This window comes from Panicum virgatum, chromosome 1K (assembly GCF_016808335.1).
Source record: "Panicum virgatum strain AP13 chromosome 1K, P.virgatum_v5, whole genome shotgun sequence".
NCBI classification, from domain to species: domain Eukaryota; kingdom Viridiplantae; phylum Streptophyta; class Magnoliopsida; order Poales; family Poaceae; genus Panicum; species Panicum virgatum.
The window spans coordinates 16,046,199-16,062,459 of record NC_053136.1 but is presented as its reverse complement, the minus strand read 5'-3'; the positions used below and the strand labels follow the sequence as shown (position 1 = coordinate 16,062,459).

General features: G+C 42.1%; 2 protein-coding genes across 2 annotated transcripts; one reads left to right on the top strand and one right to left on the bottom strand.

Annotated features, from left to right (window-relative positions):
- The first annotated feature begins 2,357 nt into the window (after positions 1–2,357).
- On the top strand, positions 2,358–7,917 carry LOC120697311 (protein LIKE COV 1-like). Its single transcript, XM_039980485.1, has 7 exons — positions 2,358–2,787; positions 2,948–3,000; positions 4,822–4,931; positions 6,121–6,288; positions 6,361–6,458; positions 7,259–7,385; positions 7,474–7,917. Exons 1-7 carry the CDS (start codon positions 2,578–2,580, stop codon positions 7,569–7,571), a joined length of 864 nt encoding a protein of 287 aa, XP_039836419.1. The 5' UTR covers positions 2,358–2,577; the 3' UTR covers positions 7,572–7,917.
- A 665-nt stretch (positions 7,918–8,582) lies between these two features.
- On the bottom strand, positions 8,583–14,077 carry LOC120653205 (expansin-A23-like). The gene is made up of 3 exons (XM_039931013.1): positions 13,948–14,077; positions 9,081–9,306; positions 8,583–8,968 (listed from the first exon to the last, which is right to left on the bottom strand). Exons 1-3 carry the CDS (start codon positions 14,075–14,077, stop codon positions 8,656–8,658), a joined length of 669 nt encoding a protein of 222 aa, XP_039786947.1. The 3' UTR covers positions 8,583–8,655.
- Positions 14,078–16,261: the final 2,184 nt, after the last annotated feature.

Sequence of the window (16,261 nt, the reverse complement as noted above, 5' to 3'; positions counted from 1 at the left end):
TGCACAGATTGATGGCGCGATGAGAATAGCAACACGTGTAAAACCTTAACCGTAGTCCAAACAGCGACCAATACTACTACTCCCATGAGCTAAAAACCTCTAAAATCAGAGGGAGAACATATTCTAGAGCAAGGGCAAGTCTCACCTAAACAACAAAGGCGATGGTGACGACGACGTCACCTATGGCGATTCCGCTCCGTTTCCCCTTCTTCATTGCACTTAACCTCGCTGCACTACACCACACAAGGCGGCACCACCATAAATAGCGAGGAAAAACCATGGAGGCGGCACCACCATAAACAGCGAGGAAAAACCATGGAGATGGAGAAAACGAAAAGAGAAAAGGAATCCCAACCGGTTTTTGGAGAGGAGCCACGAGGATCAACGATGATGTGCCCTAATTTCCCTTCTCTTCTCTTTCTCTCCCTCTCCCTCTCCCTCTCCCCTCTTTGTTCTTGGGTGCATGGCAAAAGGGTGGGTGGCGGCACAAGTAGGGGCGAGGAGATTAGGGTTAGGAAAGAGTGTCGGGTACACACAGGTACTGTAGCACTGGCCTGCTCGCCTAACAGCTTATAAAACTATAACTTTTTATCCAAACTAACAGAAAGTACTCGACGAGCTCTACGCAACCACATCGTTCATCCATTTGAGCAACAGATAAAAAATTAATTTTATCCATTAATTTTATGCATTCCCATGCAAAAAGCATATTTTGTCCTTTATTCATTTTGAGTATTTCAAAACAATCTTCGGTGTCCAGATGGGCCTTCGATCACCCTTCACCTTTGGAGTCTACGAACTGAAGGTGGCATTCCCGACACCATACTCCATACAATTTTTTTTTAGAAACACAGTAGACGCAGGCGCTCACAAACACGCACGCACACTCATCCCTATGAATACACGCACGCAACCCTACCCCTATGAGCACCTCCGAGAGACTGAGCCGGCAAATCCTCGAGATTGACGAAGTCACCACATGCGCTCCGCTGTCGGCGGGAACGTCGCTTACCACTAAAAACACAAACGCCGTTAAATCCTAGAAAATTCGCTCCCATAGGGAGTTGAGCCCAGGACCTCAGGTGTTACTGAGGCTCTTTTAACCACTAGGCTACAAAATTTGCTATTATTCCCTCTTATCATAATTTAATTAGGACATCGACATGGTCCATGACTACGCTTTAATTAACTAATAACAACAGTAATGCTAGGATTAGGGTGTCCGACGCTCAGAAAGAATCCGACGTGCCGACCCATGTTGCAAGAGTCAAGTACCAATGTAACAATTATTATTTCTTTATATTATGCAGTTGATGTTGCATGGAATATGATGTTACATCATGTTGCAATGAGAATTTTAATTATGGAAATGGATATCAAAGTTATTTGTATATATAGGACCTGCTCGCTTTAGCTTATTGCGGCTACGGCTGCATTAGCCAGCAAGCAAGAATTAGCTATTGCTGGTGTCGCAGTTGCAGTAAAATAAGCACAAGCGAGCACACCTATATTATTTTAATATTGCAAGTGTTGATTTCTAATGTTATTTATCAATGTTGCGATGTGGCGTCTGATGAAAAATTATGATCGGACATTCGGGCGCTAGTAGTGCTATATCTAACAATTTGCACAAGCTTACACCATATAAAATGAAAGGGGTCATATGTTACAAAAATATTTGTTATAATCAAAATCATGGTTGGAAATAGCCTGCTATAGCTTCGCTATAGCCCGCTAATAGCTTTTTAGGAGATTTACCGCTACGCTATACAACATTTGTTCGCTATATCCGCTTAAGGAGGTTTTATGAGATTTAGCCATGCTAAATGTCCGCTAAATAGGTTTTTGTGAGACTTAGCAGTGCTAAATGTCAATTGGGTACCGTTGGGTAGTTAAGAGACGTGTTAGACTCAAATTTTAGGTGTTAGACCAACAATACTTATAATTTATATGAGATTATTTATTATTTTATTATTCCGCTAAATGATTTAGCTTTCGCTATAGCCCACTATAGCTTCGCTATAACTATTCTATAGCTTTTAGAGAAAGTTACCGCTAAATTTCATAGCCCGCTATTTCCAACCTTGATCAAAATCTAATAATACTAACGTTGCGTGGCCGATCTAAAAAAGTTATGAACTTTTTATATATCGTGTGGTTAAATGTTTATGTTCGAGCAAGTACAACGCTAAATGTATTTATATTATTTTTTTGTGCAGAATTCAAATTATTTTCGATGCGTAGGTAAAATATGACGCCGCAGGAAACATAACCCGTCTTTCGACGCCACCGAGTCTCGAACGGCCGACGACCGTCGTCTGCGATTAATTGCGAGGGAACTCTCTGTCTCTGGCTCTATGCGGCCATGACTGTGCTAATCAATGGTCCATGTGCCGCTGCTTTGCTGCGCCTCCTCGGATTAATCAGCCTAATCAAATCCCGTTGGCCTCCTAAGCAAAACAACGAGGCCACCACAATCACCCAGCTAGAAACCATACGGAAGCAGGAAGCGGCCGCTGCTGCTGAGAGCCTCGGAGAGAGAGAGAGAGCGAGGGGAAGAAGGGCCGGATCCCCCGAATGGCGATGGGCGAGGCGAAACCGTCGGTGCTTATCCCGATGCCCAGCCGCGACCGGGACCGGGACCGGGACCTGCTCGTGCCGCCCGCCGCCGTCGCCACCCACGCGTCCCCGTCCACCCGCGCCGGCGCCAGCACCGACGACGACGACGACGAGTCCAAGCCCTCCTCCGCCTCCGCCGCCGCCGCCGCCGCGCAGACCGGCCGCGAGGTCGCCGCCCTTCCCTTTCCCCCTATTAACCCCTTCCAGCTTGGCTCGCCTCGCATCGGCGGCGGCTTCTTTAGCCAGATTTGATCTGCCCGAGAAGTGGCAATGCGCGAATTGCTCTGGGATATTAAATGTGGCTTCTTTTCTCTGCTTCTTGTTTCAGGCGTTCCATAAGGTAGTGCACAGCTGGGCGTCCAAGAAGTTCATGACCGGATGGTATGCTTGCTCGCTGGATTCTGAATCTCTCCTCCTCCTCGCTAGTTTCATTTGTTGCGCAATCCAAATATTTGTAGGGACTTTATTTTTGCTACTTTGAACTCGATGGGTCTTTTGCTGCTCTAGCTGCATAGTGTGGAAAGGTGGCATTTTTAAGCTTTTGTAGTTCGTTTGTGGGGGACAATACCGTTTAAACATGAAAATTGCAGCAGGTTTCGTTGTTCTGCTGTTGGATTTACATCCTTTGGACTGAATACAGATGCTTGCTGAACCTTTTTGTGTGTGTGTGTGTGAATTGTAATGTCAATGCGTTTTCCTGCTGCCAGTTAAAAAATGTTGTGATGAACTATAAACTGAGTGCAGACTGCACCTGAACCTATTAATGCAAGGGAATTGATCATTTGCCACTGAAAGATTGACGCTTGAAGATCTACCTATCCACGTCTTACTGATACCTGAGTCCTAGGCCCTGTCATTGAGATTATGGAGTAGTAAACCATCAAGTGTGCCTCAATTTTAACCACAAGCTTAGAGCCTAGTAAAACTTTTGAGTTTTGAATAGATGTGTCGTGGTTTTCCAATTATTTTAAATGTGGACACTGGTTTAATGTGAATATGTGATCTTCAAATCTAATGTACAGCACCATATATGCAAACATCACCTATACTTATTTACTTTTACTTTTGCCCTTGTATGATTTGTACTGTGCTAGTTGAACTGCTAGCTATGTTTTCCGATCATTTTGCTGAATAGTATTGTCAGAAAATATCTTTTTGCTGGGTACAAATTGATCAATTTAATAATTATATATTCCTTGAGTTCTTTTGAAGTGTTTCGTTTTGGAAAACTGACAACTGGGACTTAATATCACCAGAGTGGATAGCTCCATTTCTGTATGCACATGTTTATGTTGAAGATGGTTATGTATGACGTGCATAAATTGAATAGGATACAGAATCTAACAATTATTAGTGAAGCACAGAATGAGCTATAACTTTTTGTATGTGGATATGAATGAAACAACTTTTTATAAAGATGAGTCAAGAATCTTCTCACTGTATCTTCTTTTCTTTTTCTCAAAAACATCTTGTGCAATATACGTGGTTCGTCGACTGGCAGCATTTCTTTTTCAGTTTCATCATTATATCTATTGTTATTAATTGTTAGCATAAAATTTATATGAATATGGTTGGCTTGGCTAAGGAAATGAATGTAGGGGTGCAAATTGGTGACCCTTAGGTGCACCTCCGATCCTCTTTAGTTCAAACATTTGTACTACTTCTCCAAAATGAGTTCCTATTTTAGAAAAGTAGTACAAATATTTGAACTAAAGAGGGTTGGAGGTGCACCTAAGGGTCACCAATTTACACCCCTAAATGAATGGCAGGGAAAGAAATGAAAAGTTGAGCTTTTTTTTGAGTTTTGACTTCATCCAATTTTTGGAAAAATTACTAATTTTATTGTAAATGATGAAAATCGGTACTGGGAAATTGATTCTTCACTACCCATAGGTGTACATGGATTAGAATCATACAGAATTAATCTTAATTTGAACGTTTCTCTTCATCTAGTTGGGCTCAACCATGGTATTGTAGATTCCTTGGTTTCTCTACTTCTGTCAGTAAAGGGGCAGCATAGAATGAAATTTGAGATTGAATAATATTTGGATCATATTCTCTTCACTATAATTTGCCATATTAATAAGCTACTGTAGTGCTGCGTACTTAAGTAGAGAAATTTAATATTAGTACTGGCTGCATTCTTTTGAGATTGTCCCTTTATTACTCGGTACTGATGGGGTTTCCCCAATTTTGTTGCAGTGTAATCCTCTTCCCAATCGCAGTTACATTTTATGTGACATGGTGGTTCTTTCGCTTTGTGGATGGGTTTTTCTCTCCAATATATGCTCATATAGGAATCAATATATTTGGTATGTATGGGAGACCAACTAATTGTTGCTGTGGTTTACTTTCTAGATGACTCATCAGAGATCATCAGACTTGTATATACTTCCTCCATTCACAGATGATAGTTTTATTTAGGATGTGCACAATGACCAGTGCAAAAAATGTTGCTTATCAATCCTACTTATCCCGTCATTATTTACCTAGTGAAACGAAGCGATCTTTAATGCTTAAACCTTGTGAAAACAAACAGTCTTTAATGCCCCTCCTGCATGCAGCCGGTTTTAATCCACAGGCACGCGAAGTTGAAACATTGCGTTGTTTCCCAAGGCACGAATTTACTACTACGCAGTTAATGGGCATTGGGCCCGAGAGGAAATGGGTGTGTGGGCTCAAATAAGACTATCAATCTTGAAATTGTCAGATTTTGAAATAAGACTACCATCTGTGAATAGTCATTTAAAAAAAATTAATAGTTTTTGCCTATGTAGCTTACTAGTACCAAAAATATTGCCTCACTGGAGATTTATAGATTCATTAAGACTTACAAATTACATTTGTCTATTTTATGTACAACGAGCATTATAGACAATATAGAATTGTACTTTGTATTGTAGTAATGATGATTACCATTGACATGTTGGGCAATCTTGAAACCTAGTCATCCAACCACATTTCGGTATGTGGTAAAATGTAACATAAACTGGAGCCTGTAAACACAACATGTTCTTTTAGCTGTTTGTTTTACAATGGGGAAATTTGGATCTGTACCATTAAAAGATCCCAAAGTTAGATATATACCATCGTTATCTCACTGACATGTGGGGCTCACATGAGTCAATGACATGTGGGATCTTTTAATGGTAAAATGTTAGTACATGAAACAGTTAATTCACATGTTATCCCATGAGCCTACCTTGTCCTATTGTACTTAAGATTCGTGCACTGCTATGCCAGTGCATTTGAGACATTAGGATGTTGTTATTTTAATCTAGTGATTGTTTCAAGATTTTTCTTCAATATGATTCCCAAACTCCATCCTCTTGGTTTACTAGCAGTTTACCCCCTTTCTACTGTCTTGTTGATCAAATTTGTTCAAGTACATTTTAGCAAATTCATGGGCCTAGGTGGAATGCATACTAAGGAAAATTACAGGATTTTTCTATGAATTTACACTACATTATGAAATTTGATGTCTTTTTCATCTTCTTGCAGGACTTGGTTTTGTAACTTCAATAGCTTTCATTTTTGTGGTTGGTGTGTTCATGTCATCTTGGGTTGGGGCGTCTATTCTTGGTCTTGGAGAGTGGTTCATAAAGCGAATGCCATTTGTTCGCCATATTTACAATGCGTCTAAGCAAATCAGTGCTGCCATTTCACCTGGTTAGGTTCATTGTCATTTTATGATTCTAAAACAATAATTCAAATGGTGCTCATTCATACAATTTTATGCAGATCAAAACAAGCATGCATTCAAAGAAGTGGTCATCATTAGGCACCCAAGAATTGGCGAATATGCATTTGGATTTATCACTTCAGAAGTTCTGCTTCAGGTTTGTTTGGTTTCACTGTTAGATTCGGTTATGGGCCTTTATGTCATATTATCATGATTATTTTTTGTGTATTTATTTGTGCAACCTCATTTTTCTGGTAATATTATTAACATATTGTTTGAAAATGATGCTACTGAAATATATGGTGCAGTCAGTTTCATCATATACTAATTCTTGTTGTCCTGCAGATTTTTTTTGTTATAGATTATCCCTGTTAAACAAGAAAACCATGAATTCCTTAAATTGGTACATGGTATCAATTGGTGTTGTGGACTGGGAGATTCCAATTCATCTAATTGTTTGCTTTTGTGCAAAGTATTACATGGTTGAAGCGGGTGTAGGTGTGAATTATTGGAACAACTAAAAGCTTTGGCGTTTCTAAAATTGGATATTGATGTTTTAATTTTACTGGGTTTGCTAGCCCTGATGTGTGGTACCTGCAGAATTTTTTTCCTATGAACACCACTAAGTTACAGGATCTTGGACAAGTGCCATGTGTTGTGCTGGTACTATCTATTCATCTAAAGTGCAATCAGGAGCTTTCTGAATCAGGAAATTGACAGTGTCCTTAGCAATCTCTGAGTTAAACATGTAGATTCACTTGATGCTTTTGATTCCTGAAAACGTGCATCTGTATTAGTTTTATATGGATTTGATGTTGTCCAAGGATATTGCCATTGTTATGCATATAGCGGTGTTCTATTTCACAGGCTATATAAAAGTTTATGTTGTTAATTGCAGTCTCGACTGTAAGCTCATGTAAAAAAATATTGCTGATGTATTACTTTGTTTCTACTCAGGATTATTCTAGTGAGGAACATATGTGCTGTGTTTATGTTCCGACCAACCATCTCTATATTGGTGACATATTTCTGGTCAGCTCAAACGACGTGATTAGACCAAACATATCTGTCCGTGAAGGCATTGGTATGCCCATCCTCTGTTTTCCCCTGTCATATATTCTGTTAAGTATGCTTTTGAATGGCTTTGATATAAACAAAATATCTTTTTGCAGAAATTGTTGTCTCAGGGGGCATGTCAATGCCTCAAGTATTATCGATCCTGGAAAGTGAGCCGAACCAGTTGAGCAGGATTAGGTCCACTCGAAGTTGAGATGACTTTACATTTGTAATTCATGTCCAGAGTCGTTGCTTGTTTCTGTAAGTACAAGAGTAGGTTGTGCTAGAATGTACAGTTTTCCTGGGTGCAATGCAAAATCTGTCTAGAGCACACAAGCGGTTGCTCACCTTACTGCACCCACTTTATGATAGTCTCGGCTTCTCAGAAATCTAACTTAGCAGCCCCATTTGAAGTAGAGTTGACCTGTGTTGAGTGGTCAGGTTTGGCTGTGGAAGAATTTGTCTTACTGCTTGGGCAGGAGGATTTGGATTCATCTTTTTGTGGCCTAGTTCAAACATTATCTGAGTGCGAAAAACTTCTATGCGCCATCTACTCTAAACACTCTTTAGTTGTCATCTTTTATTTTTTGGTTTGTTTCTTATATTATTTCGTGATGTGCTATTCGTACGTTATACTACCTCTAATTATTTTAGTTCGTGGGGTGTGTGGAAGTCCTCCAGTTCCCCTTGTCAAGGAAAGCATGCTGCCCGTTCCTTCAATTGTACTGATGACTGCTGAGAATGCTTTGGATTTGTAGTCTCAAGATCTATGGCCTCCATTGGCCAAGCTTGTGATTTTCCTGGAACTTGCAAGATCACGGGGATCTGTTGCCAGTTCTTCAGATTTTGTTTGATTATCCCTTTGCCGTTCCAACTGGACTGCTCCTTTGCTACTTTGTCTATTGTTCTCAACATCTCCTTGGAATCAGCCACTGTGTGAAAATGGTAATCTTTTGGAAGTATGCTAGATTAATTGAATTTAACACCTCACATGGGATACATTATGTGACCTTTGTAAGGTCTTAGCAGCGTCTGTAGGTTACTAACCCAGCTTTATACAAACTATGAATGCTACTTTAAATATTAAATATATGGAAACATATCAGGTGCAAATCAACCTCTCCGTAGAAACTATACAAACTTCAATATGGTAGCATGACTGCTGAATAGGTATCCACATACAAGTATTACACATTTTATACAATATAAGCAACTCCAGATATTCTGACCATGCTGCATTCGTAGTTCATACTAGCTCCCACAAATCAACCACAGGAAATCCCACATGGACCCTCGCATCACTTGAACTGTATCTTGCTTGCGAATGTTTGGCCAAACTTCCATCCTTTGGGCACCACGTCCGTGAATTCAAGAGTCTGTCCATCAGTGTCGGTGACTCTAAACGAGAGATTTTGCCCCGTAAGGTATGCCAAGGAGTGCCATTGGGCACCCCAGTTGCGCGCCATGGGCATCCAGTTATCCGAACCGGAGCTCTTGACATCCATGGACCTGATGGAGCCGGCTGCCGCGACATTGGCTATGAGCACAAGATTGAAGTAGTCGTGCCCGTTGATCGTGAACCGCACCCCACCTCGCCTCACGCAAGGAACTCTGCAAGCAAGAAGTTCTATTAGCAATGGTGTCTAGCAAGGCGTGATTTGTTTCTTGGACTTGGACAATTCCTGCTTAGGAGAGACCAATAAGTTCATTTATCTGCACACACCTTTTGTACATGGCGGCGGGGATGATGCCGGCGCAGTTGACGCCAATCTTCTCCCAGGCCGGCTGCGCCATGTCGAAGTGCACCCGCGGCGGGTTGCACCAGCCGCCGCGGTCGCCGGGCAGCGTGTAGTTGGGCGGGCAGAAGTTGGTGGCGGTGACGGTGACCGTGATGCTGGGCCTGCAGAACACCGGATCCGCTCTCTTGCGGTCGCAGGCGACGCACCGTGCTCAGCACCGCCATCCGCGTGTCGTACCCCTGCGAATACAGATTGTCGTACCTGTAGGAATATGGGGCAGAAAAACAAAAAATTTGTACCACATAAAACAGGATTACTGCAGTTATAGATCACGGGATTACCACTAGACGCGCGGTTGCAGAACTTCTGTAGTGCGTCAGTGTAGTGCAGATGGAAGCCAGCAGTGCAGTTGCGTGAACCTCTTCACAAACGGCTCGTCTTTGTACAGCAAGCGTAGCACCTCCACGAAGTCCACACGTACAGGAAGAAACTTCGCACTCCGAATTGCTAGATCCGCGAGAACGAACTAGGGCTAGATGCACAAGAAAGCGTAGCAGGGAGGAGGGGGCGGCTAGGGTTATTGTACCGGCAGTGGTACTGTTCACGTGAATAGCACCCGCCCCCCTTTCTGTATTTATAGCTCCTTTGGGCGCCCCTTAGGTGGGCTTCCATGGGCCCCACCTTAGGCATCCCCTAATGGGCCCACTGAAGCACATTAGTGCATCTAAGTCCAGTCTAATTTGGATCTCATCCTCATTAGGCTTCTGGTCCTTAAGTGTGTGACCCTATCGGCTCACGTGTGAATAGACATGGCCCAGTACTCCTACTGGCCAATAGTTGATAGCGGTCTCTAGCAAGACGTGTCAACTCCTAAGCACGCGCGAATCATATATGTCGAGCCGTCACAATCTTATACATGTTGTTCCCTTTGCCTCACGATATTTGGTCTTGGTTGAAGCCGACCACTCTTTCTCGATCATGTGATTCGGAATACTTGGTTAACTCTTAACCCCAGCATGGCCATGCGTTTCCTGATTCGAATCACTCGAGGGGCCCAGAGATATCTCTCTCTTGTAGAGAGGGGCAAATCCCATCTTGACCGACTATGTCTCACGGCATGCTTCTTGACAGACCCGAAAGCCACCTTTATGACTACCCTATTACGATGCAGCGTTTGATGGCTCCTAAGTAAGTCGGTTCACATTTTGAGTACATACGACGATCTCAGGTCTTAGGACACAGTGTACATATTGTGTAATAAGAAGTCATCATCTCGTGTTGGGTTAGTTCAGTCTCATGTCTCACATGAGCCCACATTATTAGTTTGACATCCCCATGTCCATGACTTGTCAAACGTAGTCAATCAACTAATACATGTGCTAGTCTAATATTCATGTGTGTCCTCACATGAACTCCGACTAGGAACATTTTAGAATATTCATACAAGTATAGAGTTTCACAAATACTTCACATAAGCATTAATCAATACAAGTTGTCATCCATGAATATTCAAGGTACACTTTATTAACCATGAATATAAGGAAATATGATTGCCTCTAGGGCGTATTTCCAACAGTCTTCCACTTGCACTAGAGTTAATCCAGAATGTATCTAATACCCATTGCTCTTGTGTGCCTCTCATGTTTGGGCTGTGGAAGGGGTTTTGTCAACGGATCTGAAATGTTCAGGTCCGTGTGTATTTTGCATATCTTGATCTCACCCCGATCGATGAACTCTCGAATGAGATGAAATCGCCGCATAATGTGTTTGCTCTTCTGGTGATTCCTTGGATCCTTGGCTTGCGCAATGGCTCCACTGTTGTCACAGTAGAGATTCAGCGGGCTAGAGGCATTAGGGTACACACCAAGCTCAATAAGGAACTTCCTTATCCAAAAACCTTCCTTCGCAGCTTCTGAAGCTGCGATGTACTCGGCATCTGTCGTAGAATCGGTCACCGTCTCCTGCTTGGAACTCTTCCAGCTAACAGCACCACAATTTATTGTGAACACGTAACCTGATTGGGACTTTGAATCATCTTTGTCAGTTTGGAAGCTAGCGTCGGTGTAATCCGTTACAACGAGCTCTTCCTCACCTCCATAGACCAAAAACACATTCTTAGTTCTTCTTAAGTACTTAAGAATGTTCTTCACAGCTGTCCAGTGACTCTCACCCAGATCAGACTGGTATCTGCTTATAACGCTTAGAGCATAAGAAACATCTAGACGGGGTACTTATCATTGCATACATAATAGATCCAATTGCCGAAGCATATGGAACTTTGCTCATGCGATCCCACTCATCACTTGTCGTAGGACACTGACTCTTGCTAAGATGTATGCCATGTGACATAGGCAAAAACCCTTTCTTCGCCTCTTCCATGTTGAACCGTTTCAACACTTTGTCAATATAAGTATCCTGGCTTAATCCTATAAGCCTCCTTGATCTATCTCTATAGATCTTGATGCCCAGTATGTATGCTGCTTCTCCTAAATCCTTCATCGAAAAACTATTTTTCAATGAAGTCTTTACGGACTCAAGCATAGGAATATTATTTCTAATCAGCAGTATCTCATCTACATACAAGATTAGAAATGCAACATAGCTCCCACTTTCCTTCTTATAAACACAAGCTTCTTCTTCGTTTTTAATGAAGCCAAACCCTTTGACTACTTCATCAAAATGAATATTCCAACTCCGAGATGCTTGTTTTAATCCATAAATGGATTTTTGAAGCTTGCATATCTTTCCAGCATTGGTCAGATCGACAAAACCCTCGGGCTGCATCATATACACGACCTTGGTCAGATTTCCATTAAGGAAAGCTGTTTTGACATCTATATGCCATATTTCATAATCGAAATATGCAGCAATAGCTATAATAATCCGAACAGATTTAAGCATCGCCAAGGGCGAGAAAGTCTCGTCGTAGTCAACTTCTTGAACTTGTCGAAAACCTTTTGCGACAAGTCGAGCTTTATAGATGTGAGCATTTCCATCTATATCTTTTTTCTTCTTATAGATCCATTTGCACTCGATGGTTCTCACACCATCAGGCGGGTCTATCAAGTCCCAAACTTGATTTTCCTTCATGGATTCTATTTCGGATTTCATGGCATCTTGCCATTTCTCAGAGTTAGGGTCTGCCATCGCCTCTGCATATGTTGCAGGCTCATCATTGTCTAACAATAATAATTCCCGCATTGCGCGGAGCCTTGCTGACATTCGTGGTTGCGGAGGTGCTTCTGTTGCCATAGGCATCTCAACTTGTTCAGCTACATTAGCGTCACTTGTAGAGTCTTGTCCTATTGGCTCATCTCGAACTTTTTCGAGTTGCACCGTTCTTCCACTTTTCTTTCCTTTGAGAAACTCTTTCTCTAGGAAAACTCCGTTCCGAGCGACAAACACTTTGCCCTTAGATCGATTGTAGAAGTAATACCCTAAGGTCTCATTTGGGTATCCCACGAATATGCACTTATCCGATTTGGGTGCAAGCTTGTCAGACTGGAGTCGTTTGACAAATGCTTCACAACCCCAAATCTTTAGAAAAGACAAACTGAGAGTCTTGCCAGTCCATATCTCATATGGTGTCTTATCTACGGATTTTGATGGCACCCTATTTAATGTGAAACATGTTGTTTCTAGAGTGTAACCCCAAAACAATAATGATAGGTCCGACTGGCTCATCATTGATCGAATCATGTCCAACAGAGTTCGATTACGTCGCTCAGACACACCGTTTCTCTGAGGTGTTCCAGGCAGCGTAAGTTGTGGAACAATTCCACAACTATTTAAATGATTGCTAAACTCGTGGCTCAGATATTCACCTCTACGATCAGATCGTAAAGCTTTAATTTTCTTGCCACACTGATTTTCAACTTCACTCTGAAATTCTTTGAACTTTTCAAAAGTTTCACTTCATCAAGTAGATATAGCCATATCTACTCAAGTCATCAGTGAAAGTTATGAAGTATTGGAATCCACCTCTAGCAATCGAGCTCATTGGTCCACATACATCAGTATGTATGAGTTCTAGTAAGTCCGATGCTCTCTCTGGAAAACCTGTGAATGGCGTCTTGGTCATCTTGCCTAGCAAACAAGCTTCGCATGTCTCGTATGACTCAAAATCAAATAAAGTTAGAAGTCCATCCGAATGGAGCTTCTTCATGCGTTTCTCGCTTATATGACCGAGACGACAATGCCACATGTAGGTAGGATTCAAATCAGCAAGCTGTGGCCTTTTAGCATTAATATTACAGATAGGTGAATCATCAAGATTTTAAACAAATAGCCCATTCACAATGGACGCAAAAGCCACAAACATATTATTCTTAGAGATAGCACAACCATTATTTTCACTCGCAAAAGAATAACCATCCTTCATCAAACATGAAGGAGACAGAATGTTTCGACTCAAACTAGGAACAAAATAACAATTACTAAGCTCCAAGACAAATCCTGACGGTAGGTGAAGTTGCATCGTCCCGACGGCCACAGCAGCAACTCTTGCATTATTGCCGACGCAGAAGTCAACTTCTCCTCTTTCAACGCTTCTACTCTTTGTCATTCCTTGCATCGAATTGCATATATGAGCAACCAATCTGGTATCAAATACCCAAGAATTAACATAAGAGTCAGCGAGAAATATTTCTGTAATATGAACAACAAGCGTACCCGAGGTGGAAGAACGGTTCTTCAACGAGGCGAGGTACAGCTTGCAATTCCTCTTCCAGTGTCCCTTCTCGTGACAATGAAAGCACTCATTATCTGCAGCTGGTCCAGGTTTAGCCTTGGGTGCAGAGTTTGGCTTAGGGTTTGCAACCTTAGCCTTGCCATTCTTCTTCCAAGAAGAACCTTTCTTCTTGAAAGCAGACTTGTTCTGGATAGCCATCACATGGCTGCCGCTTGTGCTCTTCTTGATGTCACTCTCTGTTGTCTTGAGCATTTCACACAGTTCAGTCAGGCCCTTTTCAGCCCCATGCATATGGTAGTTCGAGATGAAGTTCTCATAGCTTGGCGGTAAAGAACCGAGAATGAAATCAGTGGCCAACTCTTGGCCAAGTGGGAAGCCCAGCTTCTCCAACCTCTGTGTGTAACCAACCATCTTGATTACATGCGGACCCACTGCAGCGCCTTCTGCCAGCTTGCTCTCGACAAAGGCCTTGGACACATTGAACCTTTCAGTCCTAGACTGAGTTTGAAACATGTCCTGAAGCGCCACGATCATATCGTGTGCCTCATGGTTTGTCTTGAACTGCATCTGTATGTCAGGTTCCATGCAAGCGAGCATAAGACAGCTTATTTCAAGGTTGTTGTCACAAGCTTTTCTGTAAGCAGTCTTTTTCTCAGCAGGTGCATCATCAGCAGGCTCTTCTGGTAATGGGGTTTCTAGAACATCTTCCTTTTGCTCTGCCCTGAGAACAATTCTCAGGTTTCGGATCCAATCCGCATAGTTAGTCTCATTCAGTTTGTCCTTCTCAAGGACCGAACGCAATGAAAAGGATTGGGTGTTATTGCGGACCATGATCTACAACAAAATAATAATGTAAAATACTAAGACAAACGTATTCATGATGGAGTAAACGATATTAAGCAATTAATAGAATTTACTCCCACTAAAATCAATATCCCTCTATTGATTCTTAGCGATTTATGACCCACAACTATCAAGTCAACTAGTGAGCTTTAGCATCACCGCTAGAAGACTAGATAGATCGGTAAGCAACTCTTTGCTAATCATATCACATATGACTCTTGTTGTTGGGTGACATCTCCATGTCTCGCTCCCAACCTTTATGCCCCTAGGTCCTTAACCGTTAAGATGACATTGTCAAGCTAACCAACCCTTTATGCGTGCATGTATCCGATATAGCCTGTCTAGTCAAGGAAAACCAGTGGCGCCCTAATTTCATAGACCCACCACCAATCGTACAAGACATGTGACAGTGCAAGGTTTAGTTGGTAGGGCATGATAGCTCAAAATTTGTGAGGGATCATTCTACTTCTACTCTGACGCACGTAGTAGTAAAACGTCAAGAACGGCAAGCACATAATTGTGAATCAGTATGGCCCTTGTTCTTCTGGTGATCTCCATCTCCATAGAACTTGTTCGCCATGTAGATCTCCATCTTCATAGAACTTGTTCACCATGTTGATCTCCATCTCCATGTACATGTGCACCATCCTTCATGTGATGAAAACTCCAAGAACTAGAACTTGCTATTACACCTAATAGCTAATAAATAAAATTACATTCACGACTTGGATCATCACAGGTTGGCACGCAGGCCATTACATCAAATGCAAAAATTCATATGGCTCCAGCCGAATTGTCATAATCATGACACGCAGGTCATGGAACAATTACACACATGCATCACATACACATAGGGGCCATACCGATCACAAAACCTGCAAAACAGAGTTATGCGATTCCGACGCCCGAACTTAAAACACCGAAAACTCTATCTTCCGTACCGAATTTCGCAAATCTAAATTTCCCTAAAACAGAAGTGCTATTCTGAACCAAGTCTAACTTTTTCTGTAGATACAAATCGATATAAAATTCGCCTAAATCCGAGTTCGTATGCAAAAGTTATGACTATTTTACTGTAAAACATGCTTTTGCAACAAAACGGAATTCGCAGTAGATTCAATCTACTGCCCTATGCATCTCATGCATCTGGCTTATGCCCTAAGTTTCGATTCGACCAATCACATTGATCTCCAACCGCAGCGATCGGGTTTATGTGCATCACTTAACTTCGATGGCGGAAAACCGACCGGTAGGAGTATGTCGTTGCACAACATTCGCAGCTAGTTTACGAAACTAGATCATAGATCGATCTGAAACTACGCATATCTCCATATGCACATATCCGAATCTATAACGAGAAAGCACTGGCTCTTGATACCGCTGTAGGAATATGGTGTAGCAAAAAAAATTTTATACCACATAAACCAGGATTACTGCAGTTATAGATCATGGGATTACCACTAGACGCGCGGTTGCGGAACTTCTGTAGCGCGTCGGTGTAATGCATATGGAAGCCGGCAGTGCAGTTGCGTGAACCTCCTCACGAACGGCTCGTCCTTGTGCAGCAAGCGCAGCACCTCCACGAAGTCCACACGTACGGGAAGAAGCTTCGCACTCCGGATTGCTAGATCC